General features: G+C 38.9%; 13 protein-coding genes across 13 annotated transcripts; 6 read left to right on the top strand and 7 right to left on the bottom strand.

Moving 5' to 3' along the window:
* Window positions 1-107: 107 nt before the first annotated feature.
* On the top strand, window positions 108-896 carry RPS6A (40S ribosomal protein eS6; the record flags this gene model as incomplete). Its single annotated transcript, XM_002497789.1, has 2 exons — window positions 108-113; window positions 192-896. The coding sequence occupies 2 exons, from the start codon at window positions 108-110 to the stop codon at window positions 894-896; spliced, it is 711 nt and encodes a 236-aa protein (XP_002497834.1).
* A 173-nt stretch (window positions 897-1,069) lies between these two features.
* Window positions 1,070-2,527, bottom strand: GLR1 (glutathione-disulfide reductase GLR1; the record flags this gene model as incomplete). Its single annotated transcript, XM_002497790.1, has 1 exon — window positions 1,070-2,527. The coding sequence occupies one exon, from the start codon at window positions 2,525-2,527 to the stop codon at window positions 1,070-1,072; it is 1,458 nt and encodes a 485-aa protein (XP_002497835.1).
* Window positions 2,528-2,683: 156 nt separating this feature from the next.
* SSU1 (Ssu1p) lies at window positions 2,684-4,081 on the bottom strand (the record flags this gene model as incomplete). The annotated part of the gene is made up of 1 exon (XM_002497791.1): window positions 2,684-4,081. The coding sequence occupies one exon, from the start codon at window positions 4,079-4,081 to the stop codon at window positions 2,684-2,686; it is 1,398 nt and encodes a 465-aa protein (XP_002497836.1).
* A 689-nt stretch (window positions 4,082-4,770) lies between these two features.
* Window positions 4,771-6,471, bottom strand: DTR1 (Dtr1p; the record flags this gene model as incomplete). The annotated part of the gene is made up of 1 exon (XM_002497792.1): window positions 4,771-6,471. The coding sequence occupies one exon, from the start codon at window positions 6,469-6,471 to the stop codon at window positions 4,771-4,773; it is 1,701 nt and encodes a 566-aa protein (XP_002497837.1).
* A 264-nt stretch (window positions 6,472-6,735) lies between these two features.
* NOG1 (putative GTPase NOG1) lies at window positions 6,736-8,679 on the bottom strand (the record flags this gene model as incomplete). The annotated part of the gene is made up of 1 exon (XM_002497793.1): window positions 6,736-8,679. The coding sequence occupies one exon, from the start codon at window positions 8,677-8,679 to the stop codon at window positions 6,736-6,738; it is 1,944 nt and encodes a 647-aa protein (XP_002497838.1).
* Window positions 8,680-8,989: 310 nt separating this feature from the next.
* SEC62 (Sec63 complex subunit SEC62) lies at window positions 8,990-9,811 on the top strand (the record flags this gene model as incomplete). Its single annotated transcript, XM_002497794.1, has 1 exon — window positions 8,990-9,811. One exon carries the CDS (start codon window positions 8,990-8,992, stop codon window positions 9,809-9,811), a length of 822 nt encoding a protein of 273 aa, XP_002497839.1.
* A 200-nt stretch (window positions 9,812-10,011) lies between these two features.
* On the top strand, window positions 10,012-12,552 carry FZO1 (mitofusin; the record flags this gene model as incomplete). The annotated part of the gene is made up of 1 exon (XM_002497795.1): window positions 10,012-12,552. One exon carries the CDS (start codon window positions 10,012-10,014, stop codon window positions 12,550-12,552), a length of 2,541 nt encoding a protein of 846 aa, XP_002497840.1.
* A 258-nt stretch (window positions 12,553-12,810) lies between these two features.
* Window positions 12,811-14,166, top strand: ZYRO0F14740g (uncharacterized protein; the record flags this gene model as incomplete). Its single annotated transcript, XM_002497796.1, has 1 exon — window positions 12,811-14,166. One exon carries the CDS (start codon window positions 12,811-12,813, stop codon window positions 14,164-14,166), a length of 1,356 nt encoding a protein of 451 aa, XP_002497841.1.
* A 108-nt stretch (window positions 14,167-14,274) lies between these two features.
* Window positions 14,275-15,336, bottom strand: PNG1 (peptide-N4-(N-acetyl-beta-glucosaminyl)asparagine amidase; the record flags this gene model as incomplete). Its single annotated transcript, XM_002497797.1, has 1 exon — window positions 14,275-15,336. One exon carries the CDS (start codon window positions 15,334-15,336, stop codon window positions 14,275-14,277), a length of 1,062 nt encoding a protein of 353 aa, XP_002497842.1.
* Window positions 15,337-15,718: 382 nt separating this feature from the next.
* Window positions 15,719-17,095, bottom strand: MSY1 (tyrosine--tRNA ligase MSY1; the record flags this gene model as incomplete). Its single annotated transcript, XM_002497798.1, has 1 exon — window positions 15,719-17,095. One exon carries the CDS (start codon window positions 17,093-17,095, stop codon window positions 15,719-15,721), a length of 1,377 nt encoding a protein of 458 aa, XP_002497843.1.
* A 168-nt stretch (window positions 17,096-17,263) lies between these two features.
* MGR2 (Mgr2p) lies at window positions 17,264-17,623 on the top strand (the record flags this gene model as incomplete). Its single annotated transcript, XM_002497799.1, has 1 exon — window positions 17,264-17,623. The coding sequence occupies one exon, from the start codon at window positions 17,264-17,266 to the stop codon at window positions 17,621-17,623; it is 360 nt and encodes a 119-aa protein (XP_002497844.1).
* A 144-nt stretch (window positions 17,624-17,767) lies between these two features.
* On the top strand, window positions 17,768-18,298 carry INA17 (Ina17p; the record flags this gene model as incomplete). Its single annotated transcript, XM_002497800.1, has 1 exon — window positions 17,768-18,298. One exon carries the CDS (start codon window positions 17,768-17,770, stop codon window positions 18,296-18,298), a length of 531 nt encoding a protein of 176 aa, XP_002497845.1.
* A 44-nt stretch (window positions 18,299-18,342) lies between these two features.
* On the bottom strand, window positions 18,343-19,605 carry ATG21 (Atg21p; the record flags this gene model as incomplete). Its single annotated transcript, XM_002497801.1, has 1 exon — window positions 18,343-19,605. One exon carries the CDS (start codon window positions 19,603-19,605, stop codon window positions 18,343-18,345), a length of 1,263 nt encoding a protein of 420 aa, XP_002497846.1.
* Between the last annotated feature and the right edge of the window lie 72 nt (window positions 19,606-19,677).

Consider the following 19,677-nt stretch of genomic DNA (forward strand, 5'->3'; position numbering starts at 1 on the left):
CACCAACAATTGGCAAACCGAGCTCATCAAGCTCAAGTGACAAAAAAACCATAATATTAGCCAGAGTGACAGGTAAAGAGATCAAAGGAGTAGACCAGTGAGCCATCATGAAGGTATGTTGAAATTGCAGAAATGAACTTATAAACTAATATGAATTAGAAGAATGAGAATACTAACGTTAAGTTTTATAGTTGAACATTTCCTACCCAACGAACGGTACTCAAAAGACCATCGAAATCGATGATGAACACCGTATCCGTGTCTTCTACGACAAGAGAATCGGCCAAGAAGTCGAAGGTGATGCCGTTGGTGATGAATTCAAGGGTTACGTTTTCAAGATCTCCGGTGGTAACGACAAACAAGGTTTCCCAATGAAGCAAGGTGTTTTGTTGCCAACCAGAGTTAAATTGTTGTTGTCTCAAGGTCACTCCTGTTACAGACCAAGAAGAACTGGTGAAAGAAAGAGAAAGTCTGTCAGAGGTGCCATCGTTGGTCCAGATTTGGCTGTTTTGGCTCTTGTCATCGTCAAGAAGGGTGACGCTGAACTAGAAGGTCTAACTGACAACACTGTTCCAAAGAGATTGGGTCCAAAGAGAGCTAACCACATCAGAAAGTTCTTCGGTTTGTCTCAGGATGACGATGTCCGTGACTTTGTCATCAAGAGAGAAGTTACCAAGGGTGAAAAGACCTTCACCAAGTCTCCAAAGATCCAAAGATTGGTCACTCCTCAAAGATTGCAAAGAAAGAGACACCAAAGAGCTTTGAAGGTTAAGAACGCTCAAGCTCAAAGAGAAGCTGCTGCTGAATACGCTCAGTTGTTGGCTAAGAGACTAGGTGAAAGAAAAGCTGAAAAGGCCGAGATCAGAAAGAGAAGAGCCTCTTCTTTGAAGGCTTAAGTCCGGCATAATTTTGGGTCCGCATAAAAACTTTATATATCTCAACTTAGTCTAATAACTACCTGTTTCTGTATGCTGTATTGTAAAACAACACGAGTGAAAAAAAATCTCAAAACAAAAGATACTAATGAAATGAATCTTGAATATAACGCTACGTTTACCTATATGTCAACTTATCTTAAAGTTACTAATTCTTCGGCACTTGTTGGATGGATGGCGACACAGTTGTCAAAATCTGCTTTTGTAGCACCCATCTTAATGGCAACACCGAAACCTTGTAAAATTTCTGCAGACGAATCACCAACAATGTGTAGTCCAACGACTTTTTCTTCAGGACCCGCACAAACTAATTTGTAACTAGTTGGTGATTTTTCTTGTAGCATGGCGTAATACATGGCGGTAAAACTACTCTTGTAAACTTTAACGTTCTTTTCACCAAATTTATCAATCGCTTGCTTTTCAGTTAGACCAATGGCACCAGCTTCAGGATGTGAAAATATGACACTAGGGACATTATTATAATCCAATTTATCATTGTGAAATTGTGATGGGCCAAATAGTCTGTTTGACAATTTTCTACCGGCGGCAATAGCCACTGGAGTCAATTCCACTTTGCCCACGACATCACCTAGAGAATAAATCCCTTTCACGTTAGTGTTTTCATATTCATCGACGACAATTTGTTCTCTTTCATTGAGCTTTAGACCAACATTTTCAGGTCCAATACCCAACATAGATCTACGACCCATAGTCCAAAGCAACTCATCTACATCTTCTAGAACATTGCCATTATCCAAATGGACAGTCAGTTTACCAGTCTGTTCATCCTTTTCTATCTTAGATACTTGTGATTCCTTGTGCACATTGACACCGATGTTAACATAGTGGTTAGTAACAGTGTCTTGGATCAAGTTGTCGAATTTTCTCAACACAGTATCACCTCTAATAACCAAATGCGTATCTGAACCCAATCCATGGAGAACACCTGCTAGTTCAACACCAATGTAACCAGCACCCACAACAACAACCTTAGCAGGTTGCATTTCCCACTTGAAGAATCCATCAGAATCAGTACCATAGTCAAAACCAGGAATCTTCTCAGGGTAAATGGGCTGTCCACCAGTGGCAATTAAGATGTGATCAGCTGTATAAACTTGAGTGTTTCCATCATGTGCCTTGACTTCAACTTTACCCTCTTTGTTGAATTTAGCCCAACCATAGATGTATTCAACACCTTCCTTGTTTAAATTTCTTTCATAGATACCATTCAACCTGTGAACGTAAGCGTCTCTTTTCTGCTTAAATTCTGGCCAATCGAAGGTTAATTGCTCTTTAGTCAAGGGTAAATTCTTGCAGAAGCCATATTCATGAGCATGGGTTAATTTATTAGCCAAGTCTGATGCATACCATGACACTTTCTTGGGAACACAACCAACGTTAACACAGGTACCACCCATTGCCTTACCCTCAATTAACAGGGTCTTAGCACCATAAGATGCGGCTCTTCTTGCGGAAGCAACACCACCGGAACCACCACCAATCACCAAGTAGTTATAATGATTCACACCACTAGTCATCGTTCTTCTAAATATCAATCTGTAAAAACCAGCAGATTTTGGAATTAATGCCATAAATAAAGTTAAATGGACTTTTTACTTATGCTCTTGTCCTTATATACATGTCTCGTCAGATTTAGCAATCCCGAATGATTTTTTGGATGTTTGCTTAGTTACTACCATCTGACAAATTATTGAGAGAAAAGGTCATTTGACCTAATTTTGAATATTCTAAACTAGTCTTGATGAATTATCTTCATGGAAATTTGAATTTGTGGTATCGAATTTAGACTCCTCTTGTAATTGATCCTCAGTCAATGTAGAACTACGATGATCACGACGAATTCTTATTTTCTTTAATCTGGGGATTACAGAGTGATAAAATGTACCGGAGAGGCACACTAGGGTCCAGATTATGCAGATCGATGCGTAGATGGTTCCCAAAACTCTAAAAGTCTTCATGGGCACGTAATCATTGTAAAGGACCCAAATTCTATAGGTACCCAACGACATGGCTCCCATGGGGAAAGTCATTGCAAACCAACCTCTGTGGAAATGCCATATTCTCCTACGCTTAATTCCGGAGCCAACATTAATTTCTACCGCTGATTTCCAATGTGATGACAACGATGTAAAGCCAATTACGGTAAAGAAATAACCAAAAGACAGTAGTAAGAATGCTAACATTAGCGCAATGATTTTAAATGACCATGGTACTGCGAGTAATAAAATTTGCCTTTGTAGATCAGAATTATTATTGTTAACATTTCCATTATTACCGTTATAGTATTTTTCCACATAAAGCCTAATGTCTTCAGTGAGCAAGTTAATACCATATGCCCCTTGACCCATGGGGCCCAAAAACAAGAAGGTCGTAAAGGCTTGCATCATGGCAGGTAACTTATTGACATAGAAATTCCAAAAATTGATGACAAATAAGATGGCGACAAATCCTTGGGCTTGCAACCAAACCAATACCGTAATTACAAGTGTCAATAATTGAATATTTCTGTTAAAAGTTTCTGAAAAAAGATCTGTCATGGTAAATAATCCACTGGATGAACTATTCACTACCAATGGTATAATATTCAGCAAAAGTGTACTGTTTAGATGTTCAGACATTACTTTCTCCTGATGTGATCTGTGTTTACCCAATGGACCCATAAAGTGTCTCTGCCAAATGAGAAAGGAAATCCCCCATGCACATAATAATGCTAACGCTAAGTCGTACCACCATAATACGTAAACCAATCTCATTACACGTTTAGCTTTTATTTTACTTTCAATTCTGTGTTCCGCCAATAGATATAAATAATTTATAATGGTCGAAAGACCCATTGGATATGTCCCCCACCCAGTACTTATCGTAACGTTTCTAATAAATTGATCCACATACTCTTTAAACGATTTATCCTTCACATAGAATATAAAATGAACAATACCCATTAATTGGAGATATAGGAATAGCAATACAGCAGTTGCAAACATGGGATAAGAGCATATCTTTAACCATCTTGCTTCATAAGGGAATTCAAAAAGTAAATCTGCAGAAATACCAGTCCCCATTACCATTACAAAGAGGAATGGATGGAACCAACTTCCAAAATTTCTTAATCGTCTTGCTATCATCTGTGTAAGGCTGAGCAAATACGATATAATACCATACGTCGGTTCTAGTACTAACAGCAATGCAGAAGAAATGGGAATCTAGTGAACAGAACCTTCATATTCGTTCATTAAGTAACCTCTCAGTGAATATTGTTGTAACTCATCAAGCTCATCGCGTTCCGTTACCAACGCAGAAAGTAAAAAAAAAGGTTTGGAAATTTCAAAATTGGTGAATGGGTTTTCTATTACACGACAGTCACAAGAAAATTAATGGTGCTCATCGCTTGTTTCTTGAAAGGGACTTCCGCCCTCCGCGATCAACGTGCAACATAGTGACAAAAATAACACTGACTTCTTCGAATACAAATAGACCCTCGAAGACTCATATCAATTCTGTCCTCCAAAATATCTATAACGCTATCTTGGATCGTGGGGTTCCATGATGGACTACCTTCAAAAGGCCAAGTGAGAAGAGTCAAGTTTCAGGTGAAAAAAAGTCATCTTAAGAAGTGTTGCAAAAGACGTATTTACCAGTGAACCTGTAGTACAATGTAGCTGACTAAACCAAAATTCAATGAATAGTTCCGTGCCTCTAAGTCTCTGTATCTCCGAATACTTTAGAATTGACAACGATGGCGACAGCGACACACTGACGCCAGAAGTGGAATAAACATTTGAAAAATTAAAAAGAATAAAAATTTTAGAAAATCCTACATGCTATTATTTATTTTCCCCTGCCAATGACCACTATTTTTGAGCAAGTACAATACCCCTGCCAGTGAAATTAAATTGCAAAGTCCCAATCCAGTGAAGCACCAACCAATCCCCATGGCACGACAAAGCTTTATAATTATTGCAGAACTTATGGTAGCTCCTACATTACGAAAAAGACTACTCACGGCAATGGCACCAGCAGTTCTTCTGGTTAAAAGCTCCGACAAATATGTCATGGTTGTATTGCTACACCATGTTAGCCCAAATGCGCTTAATGCTGAAAATACCAAGATTACTGCCAAATGGTAATGCCTGTCAATCGACCAACCGTAACCAATACAACCTAGCATATTGATTAAAATACCGAAAATTTGTAAAATAAGACGAAACTCTAATGGGAATTTTTGATTCTCATGGTTTTTCATCCAACGTTGACGCATATAATCTGAAAGGTGTCCGCCAGATTGCGATCCTATCAGCATGGCTATACCTGGACACACATAAGACGCACCTACCTGCAAGTTAGACATGTTATAATCAGTTTGCAAAAAATGAGACAGGGTGACACTAAAGGCATAGTAATTGGCAAATAAAAGTGCAGTGCTAATGGATGAAATTGTCACTGGCATCATTTTCATCATATTCCAATATATGCGAAGTGATGGTTTGGAAGGTCTGGGGTAGAGAAATTGAAACCGTGGTCCCGTATTGACTGGTTTCTGAATGCCAACATCAGGGAATAGCCGCCAGGCCGGTGGTTCCACATGGCCTAAATTTTCGACATCTTCATCCACCATAGTGCCAAAATTACTAGATTTTTTCCAGCGCTGATCTCCATTACCTACGATACATCTCAAAGTTTCTGGTAAAATCAAGACAACCGCAATAAAGGCAATACCGCTCATAATACTCGTAAATCCAAATAGCCATCGCCAAGCGTCACTTTCCATTAAGATTAAACCGGAGATTATAGGCGCTAAGATGGGCCCCATATTGGGCCCCATCATAAAATATCCGATGGCTTTGCCTCTATGCTTTGGTGGTGTAATATCAGTCACGGTTCCTGTCCCCAAAGAAATTGCAGAACTTGAACCAAATGCCTGGAACACTCTCAGGACATAAAGGGCACCAATATTGGCAGGAACCGATGCCAATAGGATATTTACAATTATTAGTAATAATATGGAAGTGATGTAAAGGAATTTCCTACCTGTTGAGTCGGCAAACATTCCCCAAAACAGTGGCCCCACGGAAAAAACGGCCATAAATGCAGACACAGTGGAATTGATGGTTGTAGAACCCACATTGAATTTTTGTTGTAGCAGTGGCAATGCTGGAATATAAATATTACCAGCCATGGGTCCCAAAAATCCAATGAAGATTACAATGGCAAAAATAACCATTCTTTGAAGCCGTGTAAAACAAGTATAAGGTTCATCGTCTAGTGCGAAATCTTTTAACCCATTTTGTGGTGTGGGACTCAACGATGATACTTTTTTAACACTTTCAGGTGCAAGTGCAATAGCACTAGTATCATCCTTCCCATCATGGTGACTCAATTCGGTCACACGAGGACTCTTCTTAGTACTATTCTCATTTATATTGGTTGCTGAAGTCCTAAATGTCATTGAACTCTCATTAGAGAGCTCTGGGGCATTTCCCACATTAACAACGTTAGAGTCCGATTTTTCCAACATACTACTCTTGTAAATTTATATTTTTAACGTCTCGAATATGCAAAGGTATTATTATGGCTTACAGTTATTATTACCATTTTTTCCTGCATTTTCTGACGCTGACACAAACTAGAGCCGCGTACAGACCAAAAATTTTCGATATTCAAAAGACTAGTATATAATGTACATAAGGTTGGAATCCCCAAAAAAAGATATCTATATATATATATTCATATATACACAATAGTGATAATAATAATAGTAAGAAATTGAAGTATGACTTCCTTAACGGTAGTCTGTTTTACCCATACCACGCTTACCGCTAAACAAGTGCTTAGGTAAGGCGGCCGTAGTATGTCTATCAGCTTCACCTGCTCTTGCTTGTCTGTTTCTCTCTCTTCTGTGCAACTTGGTCATTCTGTCAGCTCTTGATCTTGCATTACCATCAGAGACACCGTCAAGAAGTCTGTCGGATTGTCTCAACTTAACACCGTTATCGACTTCACCAGACATAGCTTCGGTATTTCCAAAGACGACATCTGCACCTGTATCTTCGTACTTGTTCTTTTCAGCAGCCAATCTTTGCTTTTCTTGCAATGGAGTCAAATCATGACCCAACATAGTCATATGTTTCTCCATCTCACCGAATGATTTAACCTTCTTAGAACGGGGCATAACAGCTCTGTTATTTAGAGATTTCTTGTTTCTTGCCTCTGCAATCATTCTTCTCTGTCTATCTCTAATCCAAGCAGCCTTTTCCTTGATGTCGCTAACTTCTTCACCATCATGGCCGTGGAATGCCAATTCGTCTTCATCTGATTCGTAGAAACCTTCGTTTTCCAATTTTTCTTCTTCTTCTTCCAAGGCTTGCAATTTGGCAGAAATATCAGGATCTAAGAAATCGTAGACGTTTCTACCGTTCAAAATTTCTGGCATAACATCGTTCTTCCACTCCTCATCTTCCAGTAAGTATTTATCTTTCAAGTTGACGTTGAAGACACCAGCACCACCATTTTCTTCTTCAATGTCTCTTGCCAATCTCCTTCTGTCAGGATCTTCATGATCGTATTTCTTCTGGTTCTTGAAGGCTTCTGGAATGAATGGGGTTCTTTCAACATCATCTCTTGCTTGTGGTTGAGCAACATGGATCTTATTAAGAGCGTTGTTGACTCTAACTTGTGATTTAAGTTTGTTTTCAATTCTAGAAGCTAATAATTTCTCACATGCCTTATTTCTAACGGCCATAATGTTTTCCTCCAATTGACATGAAGTTGCCATAATTTCAACACCAGGGATTTCTTTCATAGAATTCAACATTTGAGCATGTTCATCATCCAAATCCTCAGGTGCAATGATATCTGTCTTGTTAACAACAACCATAACAGACTTATTAGCAAACAGTGGCTTAATAGAGTGAAACAATTTAACTTGAGCCTCTAATGTAAATCCACACTGTTCAGAGATATCCATAAAATACAAAACACATGAACGCAAGTGAGCCACAGCATAGATAGACTGCATTTCAATGTTATTCATCTCTTCCGTTGGTCTATCCAAGATACCTGGGGTATCGATAGCTTGGAATCTCAAATATTTGTAGTCAAAATGACCCACATATAGAGACTTCGTGGTAAATGCATATGGTTGCACTTCCACATCAGCCTTAGTGATACATCTAAGGAATGAAGATTTACCAACATTTGGATACCCACAGATCAAAAGGGTTCTAGTGTTAGGGTCGATGGAGGGCAATCTACCCAAGTGTTGACGAACTTGCTCCAAGTAGACTAATGGATCTTTCAATTTCTTAACAATAGTAGCCATTCTACCCAAAGCAGCTTTTTTCAACTGCTTACATTGGAACAAAGATTGACCAAATTTTAGCAGACGGATATAATCTCTGGAGACCTGTTCCACTAAGGATTTAGCCCTGGAGATAGCAGCCAAAGAGATCTTGTAGTGGTTCTTCTCATAAAGAGTGTCCATAAGATCTCTATGGAATGGATGCACATCATTAATGTTTGGGAAACCTTTTATGACTTCTTCAAATTTTTCCACAAATCCATCACCTGTGAATTTAACCTTACGCATGTAAAATGCTCTGATTCTGGTGATCTTGAAACCAGGTCTGATAATAGTAGGAGTCTTTCTCTGAGTCCTATTCAAGACAATGTCCAGTAGATCATCGCTTGTAGCGATAGGAGGAATATTTTTCCAGGTCAACTGCATTTTTTGGCAGATTAGTGTATATATATGCTTTGTCGAGTCGTAGAAACCGTTAAAACAGCTTAGAAGACCTATAGATTATTCCTTGACCCAGCAGAGACCAAAAAGTTTCAACTCTACAGAATTTTTTCACTTCGAGATGAGATGAGATGAGATGAGATGAGCTTAAAAAAAAAAAAAAATTTTTGCAAAAATATAAAGCATCACAAACAACGGAACTAAAGGAATTGAACAACTAATTCTAAATAAATAGTAACAATCGAGTTGAATAAGATAGTAAGAAAGGTTTGATACCAAGTTAAATCCGATCAATATGTCCACTGTAAAAGTGGTAATTAATCCTGAGAGTGCATTGGCTATTGCCACGCTTCTACGCCACCATAAGGAGCTAAAACAGAGGAAAGGGCTATTCCAATCTAGGCAAGTTGATTTCTTTAGATACAAGAGGTTTGTCAGAGCATTAAAATCACCAGAATATGCTAAAAAATCAGTTGCACAACCTGAACTGTACCCGCCTGTTGTTGAAGAGGAGAAGAGTGATGAAGATGCAGATATGAAGGCACGCGTTTTATTTATTGCCATGATCAAAGCTCAATTGGTGTTACCATGTAGCAAATTGGATAGTACACAGTCAAAGCAGCAAGGTTTAAAACCCAATAAGGATTTCCCCAACTTGGTTCTATCCACCAAGGCAGGATTACAGCCTGACGAATACTACGTGTGGAACTACAATCCAAAGACTTTGACAGATTATCTAGCCGTAATCGGTGTCATTTCCGCCATTTTAACCTTGGTATGCTATCCCCTGTGGCCATATTTCATGAGACGTGGATCATACTACGTGTCATTGGGTGCATTAGGTCTGCTGGCGGTTTTCTTTGTGATTGCCATTATCAGAGTCATAGTCTATCTACTATCGCTACCACTCGCCAATAAAAATGGTGGATTCTGGCTATTCCCCAACCTATTCGAAGATTGTGGTGTAATAGAAAGTTTTAGGCCTCTTTACGGATTTGGAGAGAATGAATGCTACGGTTACATAAAGAAAATGAAGAGAAGAAAGAGACGTCAAGCCAAGAAACTGGCACAATCCAATTCCAACCCTGCAAAATTAGATGTGAAAAAGGAAAACTGATCATTAAAAATTCATGTACCTCTACGTAACCGCCTTTATACTATATAATACTACTACTGTGTAAGTACGTAACGTAGGAAACGACCACATGATTCACAAAAGATCCTTTGGGAGTGATGATGAACCAGAACAAGAATTAAACATAGACAACTTTAGATCGCACAGAATCCTCAGACAGGGATTTCTACCTACTGGCTAGGATGTCGCAAAAACATTTGCAAAACAAGGATTCGAACGATGGTAGTATTGACGATGATTCCTCCACTGTAGCACCTTCGCAAGTGACTTATTCCAGATCGCAGGGTTCTTTCATAATACACGGTGAAGATGATGACGATGAGGTTTTGGACGATTCTTCTACGGCGGTTTCAGGAAATGTGCATACGCTGAAACCTCACACGAGCTCTCATACGAGATCTTTATCCAGTGAAAGGATGTTATCGGCACAATTGAGTCAGATGAATTACAACAATAATCGTGTAAGTCTTAATAGGGCCATTTTACAAGTACAAGATCTTTTACAACAGCTTGATGTGGAGAACCAGGAAAGACCTATTCACTTGCCCATTAAAGTGGACGGATTACATGTTTTAAAAGTCCAAGTGAAGATTGATGGTAATTATTCCAAATCGGATGAAATCAACTTGGATAAAAAGGCATTAGCCAAATTGTTGAGAGCTCAAATCAAAGATGCTTTCAACCATCTAAACTCTTTGCAAAAACGTGTTGATGATGTGTCTTCTAAAGTTTTCATCACAGGTGATGTTAATACGGGGAAATCAAGCTTTTGTAATTCATTGCTGAGGCGCAGACTGCTACCAGAGGATCAATTGCCCTGCACTAATGTATTTTGTGAAATTTTAGAGGCAAGAGAAAATGATAATTTGGAAGAAGTCCATGCTTTCCCCATTGAAAGGTCAAAATCAGCTAAAGAGGCAAACGCTGTCTATAACATCAGAGATAAATCTACTTATGAGACCTTTCCCTTGACCGAATTGGATGAATTGGTTTTGAAAAATGATGAATACGTTTTGCTCAAAGTTTACATCAAGGATGATAAGAGACCTCCTGAAAATAGTCTTTTGAGAAATGGTACCGTTGATATATCTTTAATCGATTCACCAGGGCTAAATATGGACTCGGTACAGACTGCAGAAGTAATGACTCGTCAGGAAGAAATCGATCTTGTAATATTTGTCGTAAACGCTGAAAACCAATTGACATTGTCGGCCAAAGAATTTATCTCTCTAGCATCAAGAGAAAAGAAGCTTATGTTCTTTGTGGTAAAGAAATTCGACAGGATTAGAGATAAACAAAGGTGCAAAGATTTGATTTTGAAACAGATTAAGGATCTATCACCAGAGACTTACAAAAGTTCCTCACAATTTATTCATTTTCTGGCAAGTGAAGGTGGTGGCCCAGGTGGTGAACCAGATGACAATGATGGTGATGACGACGAGCCTCACGGGGATGAAGATCCTGATCCAGATTTTGACCATTTGGAGAATTCTCTACGAAATTTTGTTCTGAAGAAAAGGTCACTGTCCAAACTACTGCCAGCCAAGACGTATTTGTGCAAAATTCTAAGTGATTTACAAAGCATCGTAGAATTTAACGTTATGAAATACCGTGAAGAAGATGAATCATTAAGAAGACAGATGGAGGAATTGAAACCTGAATTGACTAAAGTGAAAGAAGGCTGCGACGGATTGTCCAATAGCGTCGACAAATTAGCCGAACAAATCGTAACAGATACTTACGAATTTACAAGGCAGAAAATAATATCTTCTTTGGAAATTCCACTTAATGAATTTCCCAAATATCAAGGTCTGTCGCAACTTCACGATTTCATATTCCAAACGGAACAGTACATCAAAGATCGCATTAAGGAGTGCGTTTTATCCAGTGAAATTTACGCCAGAGGTCAAACCCAACAATCAGTGGAGGAAATTAGTAATTTGGGTAAAGAAGAATTGGGTGATGAATTTATGTCCAATCGTGTTTTCAAAAGTGATTTGATGTTTACCAAGAGACGCCATTTCTTTGGTAAAAAATTATCTGTACCCTTATCAATGGTTGATCTCTTTGCGCCCTCATGGGAAGGGTTCTTTGGATATATGACATGGGGTATTGGGTTCCCCACGGCGACTACTACAGCTGAGAGCGAAGCTACTGCACCTGATGAAAAGAAAACCGATAACGGGTTCACTACAGCCTTGGGTCTCACGAGTTACTCTTTGAACCAGTACTGGTGTAAACCTTCCCTAATATTTACTTCCAAAATTCCTACACTGGCAGTGTATTCTGTTGGTGGTGCCAGACTAATGAGAAACGTGGTGATCCACGGCGTACAGTTCTTTTCATGGAATGCGATAAAGAAAATATCAGGGTCTTTGTTTATAGTGGGTACTGTATTGGGTGCGGCCTATTTGGTACACGATTTGCCTAGAGCACTGCCACAAAATTTGTCGCTCAAGTACAGGAAAGCCTTACAGGAAAGTGACTATGTGCATGCTAATTCCGAGAGGATCTCTAAGGAGGTGCGTGAAGTGTTACGAACCCCCACTCGTGAGATATTAAAATCCTGTGAGTTAGTACTCGAGAAGAAAAATGGTGCTCAAAGAGAGCTCGAGAAAAGACGTCATGACAATACCCTGTCGATCAAATACCTGCAACAAATCCACGAAAGAGCAGCCTCTCAGCGCAAGATAGTGGAACGTATTAATTTAGAGGTGGACTAAATTAGAAAAGAGATCTTGTAAATATCACACCACCTGAAATAAGTTATACTCTAAATTTTATCTTAGAATTTTAACTTTATAATATATATGTTCGGAGGACGTATGATTTTCATATGCCTCAGGGAGGCTCGAGGATATTTACGTAAACTTTAAATTAGTACTCATAAAAAGTAAAATAACAGTAGATCTTCCAACAAAAACCCTTCGATCGCTGTTATTGGGTCTCTTTTGCTACTGAGTTTAAGTCTGAGCGTCACAATGTCGAACCTTCCCATCATTAACCCATTTCATTGGGGATCTCGTGGAACTCTTAAACATACGAGTGCTCCCTCTGGAACCACCAAATTGACTTTAAACCATGACAAGACCAAGATAGATTTCCAACATTTTGTCTCCCAGTATGTTCCTGCACTAAAGGATGGTTCTAAGTTCAAATTGAACAACTTCCTTTTCACAGGTATTTTACAAACGATGTATTTGAGCGGTGCCGACTATACGAAATGGTTTCCAGTATTTTACGGTAGAGAAATCTTGGAGTTATCTGATGGTGGTGTTTGTACTGTTGACAATGTGATGGTTTCTTGGGAGGAGAAGTACCAACTGCGTCAAAATTCTGGCTCTTTCAACAAATTGGAATTCGAGAAGGATGAGAAGGATACCCATCCACAGAATTGGCCTCGTTTACAAGCACGTACTAGGTATCTGACCGCAAAGGAGCTAGCTGAGGTCCATGGTGACCAAAGACCTTTGGTTGTTGTGCTCCACGGTTTGGCAGGTGGATCTCACGAAACAATCATTAGATCTTTAACCTCGAAACTGTCCAAGATTGATGGTGGGAAATTCCAAGTAGCAGTGTTAAACTGTCGTGGATGTGCTCGTTCTAAGATTACGAATAAGAAGTTATTTTCTGCATTCCAAACAGGAGATCTGAAGGAATATCTTGCAAGAGAAAAATCTAGAAACCCAAATAGAAAGATTTATGCGGTCGGATTTTCATTTGGTGCTTCTCTCTTGGCTAACTACTTAGGTGAAACTGGTTCTGAATCTAACCTTACCGCCGCTGTAACCTTATGTTGCCCATGGGATTTCTTATTATGCGCTGAAAAGATGAAGAAAGACTACTGGTCAAAAAATTTATTCTCTAAGGCAATTACCCAATTTTTGGTCAGACTTGTGAAAGTGAATATGGGTGAATTAGAATCGCCTGAAGGTTCTAAGCCCGAATTCCAGCCAGATATCGAAAACCCTTGTCTGTACATGTGCACTAAGTCCAACTTAGAAAGAGCCAAATCTTTTACTCAGATGTTAGAATTCGATGGTACTTTCACTGCACCTTCTATGGGATTCTCCAGTGCAGAGGAATACTACAGAGCAGGCTCTGCCATCAACAATTTACACAAGGTACAAGTTCCCACCTTAATCATTAACTCTACAGATGACCCTATCATCGATGCCAGCTCAATTCCCTACTCTCAAGTCAAGATGAACCCCAATTTGTTACTCTTGGCAACTGATCTAGGTGGTCACCTGGCATATTTGGATGAAACTTGGGATTCTTGGATGAATACCCATATTGCCTCTTTCTTCAGCACCTTTGATGAATTCCTCGTTTAAATAATTTCGAAGATTATAAAACGCACCTAAAGCAAAAGAACAAGAATCACTTGCTTCATTATCATATAGACATCCTTCCTAATTTCATATCAGTCCTGTTTTTAAATTTCATTTACCATCTTCACCTCTTTGTTGTTTCCATTCCGCTGATCCACTTTCTCTACCTGCACCGGGATTACTGGCATTAGTGGCGGCATCCTTCCCATCACTACTAGAAGGCTTGGGAACCCACTCCAATTTTTCCAAATTATCTCTACAATCCAAATTGTAAATTTCATCATCCTTTAGACTACTTCTCAATTGTTTGGTCACATAATAACAGAAAAATTGTAAGTCGTCCTCCTTAATTTGGTCTCTCGGCAATTGATTCTTAATAATATAACGTTTACTAACGTCTGTCACAGTATCACTACTGTAGGCAACACAGTATGACATGGATTTATTCCAATTTATAGCATAGATGTAAGGCTGATCAAAGGACTGCTCACAGGAATCTAAATGAACCCATCTTTTCAAAAAAGGTGAGTAGTATTCATTCCAAACATGGTCTTCACGATTCCAAACGTAACGTGCCTCTAAGCCAAAGGATTTGAGAATTAATGTGAATAAGTTGGCCCATTCACCACATCTGCCCTTACGTGTCTCTAATAGTTTAACTGGATCATTATAACGTGCAAATCTAGTCTCAGTCCCACAAGCGTTACATTTGTACAATTCCACTGCATGACAATCATATTTGGCCTCCTCCCCGTTAGGACCCACAACACCAATAGCCTTTTGAAATTTAGAGGATCCAGGCCCACACTTATCACAATCAGGTTGGTTGCACCAACGGAAAAAATCTTGCTTGAAGTAACGTAATAGCTCTTTCACTAAATTATCAGTATACTCTTCTTCTGTCTTCTTGGGCATCTTGTCCACATTACTGTAGATCAATTCCAGATCTAAGGTCTCCAAAACTTTAGAATGCCAATCGGCATTGTCATAGATGGTACAGAGTCTTTGAGATGAACCGTATAATTCTCTAGCAAGCCCATTTGAACGTAGCAACTCATGAAACCTGTGCGCATCGCTAGCATCTCTATACTTCCCTATCACATAATCCTTGTATTTCTTGAGGAACATCGTTGACACTCGTTCGTAAATAGATGTAGTCCCAGCCTCAGACATTGGTTTCAATCCTTTCTCTATATCTTTCTCTATATCTTACCTTTCGACAGGAGTGAAATTGATCATCCTTAAGGCGATTTTATTTACTTTAACCTTTAAAATCTTCGAAGGATTAGAGGTGACTCGATAATTCCTGGATGCAGCAAAAGGCACTAGGCTACTGCATTTTAGGATTCACTTATGGTACAGTTGCAATCAGCATCCTAAGTTTCCTTTATGTGAAAGATTATGAGGATAGGGTTTACTACTGGTGTTGGTTCCTGCTGTGCCCAGTTATGATCTGGATTTGGGTTGTAAGAGCCTGGTCTGCATTTGAAATGTTTAGGAATGTCAAAAGGTGATGTGATTTGTATTTATTTATATGTACATATATTTACTTTATTTACAGGATTTCAATAACATGGCACTTTTGTTTGCCAATTCTTAATATTAGTACTTTATCGTCGATTAAGAACTGACCTAGTTGATCTATGTTTTCAGTTACTTTGAGTTTTGAGGAATGGAGCAGAACAGAACCTTGACTCAATTTCCTTCTCGCCTCTGATTTGGAGCATGGTGCCACTTGTGTGATGATATCCACCAAACTTTGACCTCTAGGAACCTTTTGCAAAATCTTGGCTTCACTAAACAGCTTTATTAATTCATCAGCGCTCATGTTGGCCTCCGACACATGCCCAAACAAGACTTCAGATACTTTACTTGACCTTTCACCCGAACCCACGCCAAAGAGTAAGTCTGTAACTTCTTTTGCTAAAAATCTTTGGCCCTTGCGTAAGTGTGGTTGTTCCATATGGTCTTGCACTACTGTACTAATGGTCTCCAAAGGTAACAGCGTAAAGATCTTGAGAAATCTGCAGACATCAGCATCTTTGGTATTGTAAAAGAATTGGAAAATATCGTATGCAGTATTAATTTGAGGATCAAGGAAAATTGCATTACCAGCACTTTTACCAAATTTCTCACCTGTAGAAGTTGACAATAATGGTGCTGTGATACCACCAGGCGATAACTTATCGGAGCTACTTGATACCACTCTATCAATAAAATCAATTCCTGCAGTAATATTCCCCCATTGGTCGTTACCACCAACTTGCAACGATACACCATGAGTTTTGTAAAGATGGTAAAAATCATAAGCCTGTAGCACTTGATAAGTAAATTCATTAAAACCCAATCCGTCCTTACCTTCAATCCTACTGGCAATGGAACTTCTAGAGAACATAGATTGGACTCTAATATGTCTACCGTACTGTGCTAGAAAATCTAAAAGCTTAATATCTTTCCACCAGTGGTAATTATCAACTTTAACCAATCGTCCTGGTCCTCGAGCAGAAATCTGCGGAAACCTTGATTCGTAATATTTCCAACCATTTTCGAAAAATCTAGTAAATTGCTGTTGAATTCTATCCACATTATCTAACCTCGAATCATCACTCATCCCCTGTCTCTCAGTAGTTCTCCCACTAGGATCACCAACTCTGCCCGTAGCACCACCGACAAGGGCAAAAACATCATGTCCCTTCACGTAAAAGTTTAGCAATATCATCAATGGAACAACATTACCCAGATGAAGCGACTTGGCTGTTGGATCTGCCCCACAGTAGAGCTTTATCTTATGGCCTTGTGAGAGTTTTTCGTGTAACCATTGTTCAGGTTGTGCAACCTGTGCAATCAACCCTCTAAGCTTCAAATCTTCTAACAAGCCAGGTGGGCTCTTAGCAGTACTACTCAACAGCCTTCTTGAAGCATATTTAAACATCTTCACTGACCTTTCTTCCCAAGTGGTCCCTTAAAGCATCGATGTTAATGCATTTAAAGATGTCTTGAACAATTTTTTTCAACATCATCACTACTTCAACAACTGAAGGTTGTTGAAAAGGATCGAATCCCATCATATCTCATCGTTAAGTACCAGCGTTCAGTCACAATGCCACCAGTTCAACAGGTTTATGCTGCTCAGCAGCCATCTAATTGGGATAAGTTCAAGATGGGACTTATGATGGGTACAGCAGTTGGTGTTTGTACAGGTGTACTATTTGGTGGATTTGCCATCGTTACACAGGGACCCGGTCCTGATGGATTTGTTAGAACGCTGAGTAAGTACATCGCAGGTTCAGCAGCTACCTTTGGGATGTTTATGTCCATTGGATCAGTCATTAGAAGTGATGGTGAATCTGCGCAACATTCACTAACAGCCGGTAAACAGTTTGAACTACAACAAAGAGCAAAATTTGAAATTTGGAAAGTGCGTAACAATTATGGTTTCATGAGCCATCGTGATGATTAGAAAGCCAGATGAGTTAATCGTTAGCTAAATTCTTTATAGCTCTTATAATATGTACCTTGTCAATAGTAAAGTTCATCTCGGAGTGATTGAAATTTCAACTTGGCTGTAGTATCTATTAGTGGTGAAAACGATAAATATCCCGCCATGTTGAGGGTATTGCCGACTAGTTTCAAGTCGATATCGACCAGGTCAGCTTTCAGAGCATGTCAACTTTCCCCCCTAACTGTTTACTGTCCGCTTAAGTCTTCACAAGGTACAGATATAAAGAGTCTAGAAGATTTGACTAAATTGAAATCATTAGAGGGTGTGGACCCTGAACTCATTAGAAAGTTGATTAATGAACGTACCATCGAGCTGAATGTTCAGAATGAATTAGAAATGCTCAAAAATCTAAACAAACAAGAAAAGATGTCCCAAGAAGTTTCATTAAAAAGGTTCGTAAGGCCGTTGTGGGTATTCTTTCTAATGAGTTCAACTGTTTATCTGATATTACACTATGTATGGTGGAAACTAGAGGTTGTAGAAAAGGAAAAGGAGTTGCAATCTCATGTCGAGAGTTTAGAAATGGAATTGGATCAAACTTTAAAATCTCAAAATCAAAACGTATCGTCTTCACAGAATAACGGTAATAATAAAACTAATGATAAGCCCTGGTACAGAAAATGGTTTTTTTAACACTTGTATAAAGATATAACCTATTATTTTTTTGCTTCCTTTGTCTAGGCAAATGTACTTGCCTTTGTGAGTACACATTCACCTGTAGTTGACGGTAGTGTGTAGACCCTAAATTTACCATCATCACTGGCGATATAAATCTGATTGGGGAATTCTTCTGGAAAGCCTAGACAGTGACCCCAACCATCATGGATGGTAATATGTGCAAAATTACGACGTAAATTTTGTGATGCTATTGATGAACCCAACCGTTTGGAAATAAAATGAGCAATTTGTTTAGAAGGCTCCGAATTTTGCATAGATAATCTGTGGTTTTCCTCGTTAGCCTGTAATAACTCATCTTCATTTAATTCACCGTTAGTTGATTCACTTTGACGATGTTTTAGATCAAATATGTGTATTGTATCAGTATCACCAACACATCCCAACATCGTTGCATGTCTATCGAAGGTCAATTGGTATAAATGACATGGTCTTGAGCCTCTTCTAAATTCATACATCAATAGGTTACCAGCTTCATAGTCTGTATCAGCTCCAGTATTAAAAACTCTTATAATTGTACCCTTTTCAGATGCCGTAGAGACCAATTTACCATCATGGCTTATGGCTATACAGACGATATCACCTTTATGCACGGAATTTAAATAATTTATTGGGGAAATGTTTAAAGTGTCGTAAACTACCACATCGTGTAATAGGAAAGAATCAGGATTGTTCCTCGGTGAACTATACGATGTAAAGCATAATATGCTTCTATCATCACCACTTAATGCCAGTTTAGGTTTTTTTCTCCTATCTCCCACAGCATTACTTCTACGAACTCTTGATCTTAACGATGCTGATTCAGCATTCGCCGTATTCTTCTTAAAATGATCCTCCCAAAGGTCAATAGTCTCTAGTAGTTTCATACACGATATGTCGTAGATGAAAATTTGATCACTTTCCAATAAAATGCACATTCTTTTACGATTCATCACAACGTCTGCAATCTGATGTGGGAATGAAATCTCACAAATTGTTGACTTCCTCTTCGTATTAACAATCTTTAATCTCTTGGCACTTGCTGACCCTTGACTCTTATCTGCAATAGCCACAAGACTGGTGGAAAAAAGCATCTCTATGACAAAGTTATTATCCATATTGGCATCATTCCCAGGTGGCGTTAAACTATCTTGACTATCGTCCCTACTACCACTATCCATTTCGAAGCATTTACCAAAGGGGTCACAATTGTAGATACTCACCAGACGAGGTGAAGGGCTTACTACACAACAGGTTGCATCCTGATTAAACCTTAGAGCCTTCATAATAGTCTACTCAAAGCTTTTTATTCACTTTGGTCCTTATCTCCCTTCTAAAAAGAGGGTTATTAGCGAAGG

This window comes from Zygosaccharomyces rouxii (assembly GCF_000026365.1).
Source record: "Zygosaccharomyces rouxii strain CBS732 chromosome F complete sequence".
NCBI lineage: Eukaryota > Fungi > Ascomycota > Saccharomycetes > Saccharomycetales > Saccharomycetaceae > Zygosaccharomyces > Zygosaccharomyces rouxii.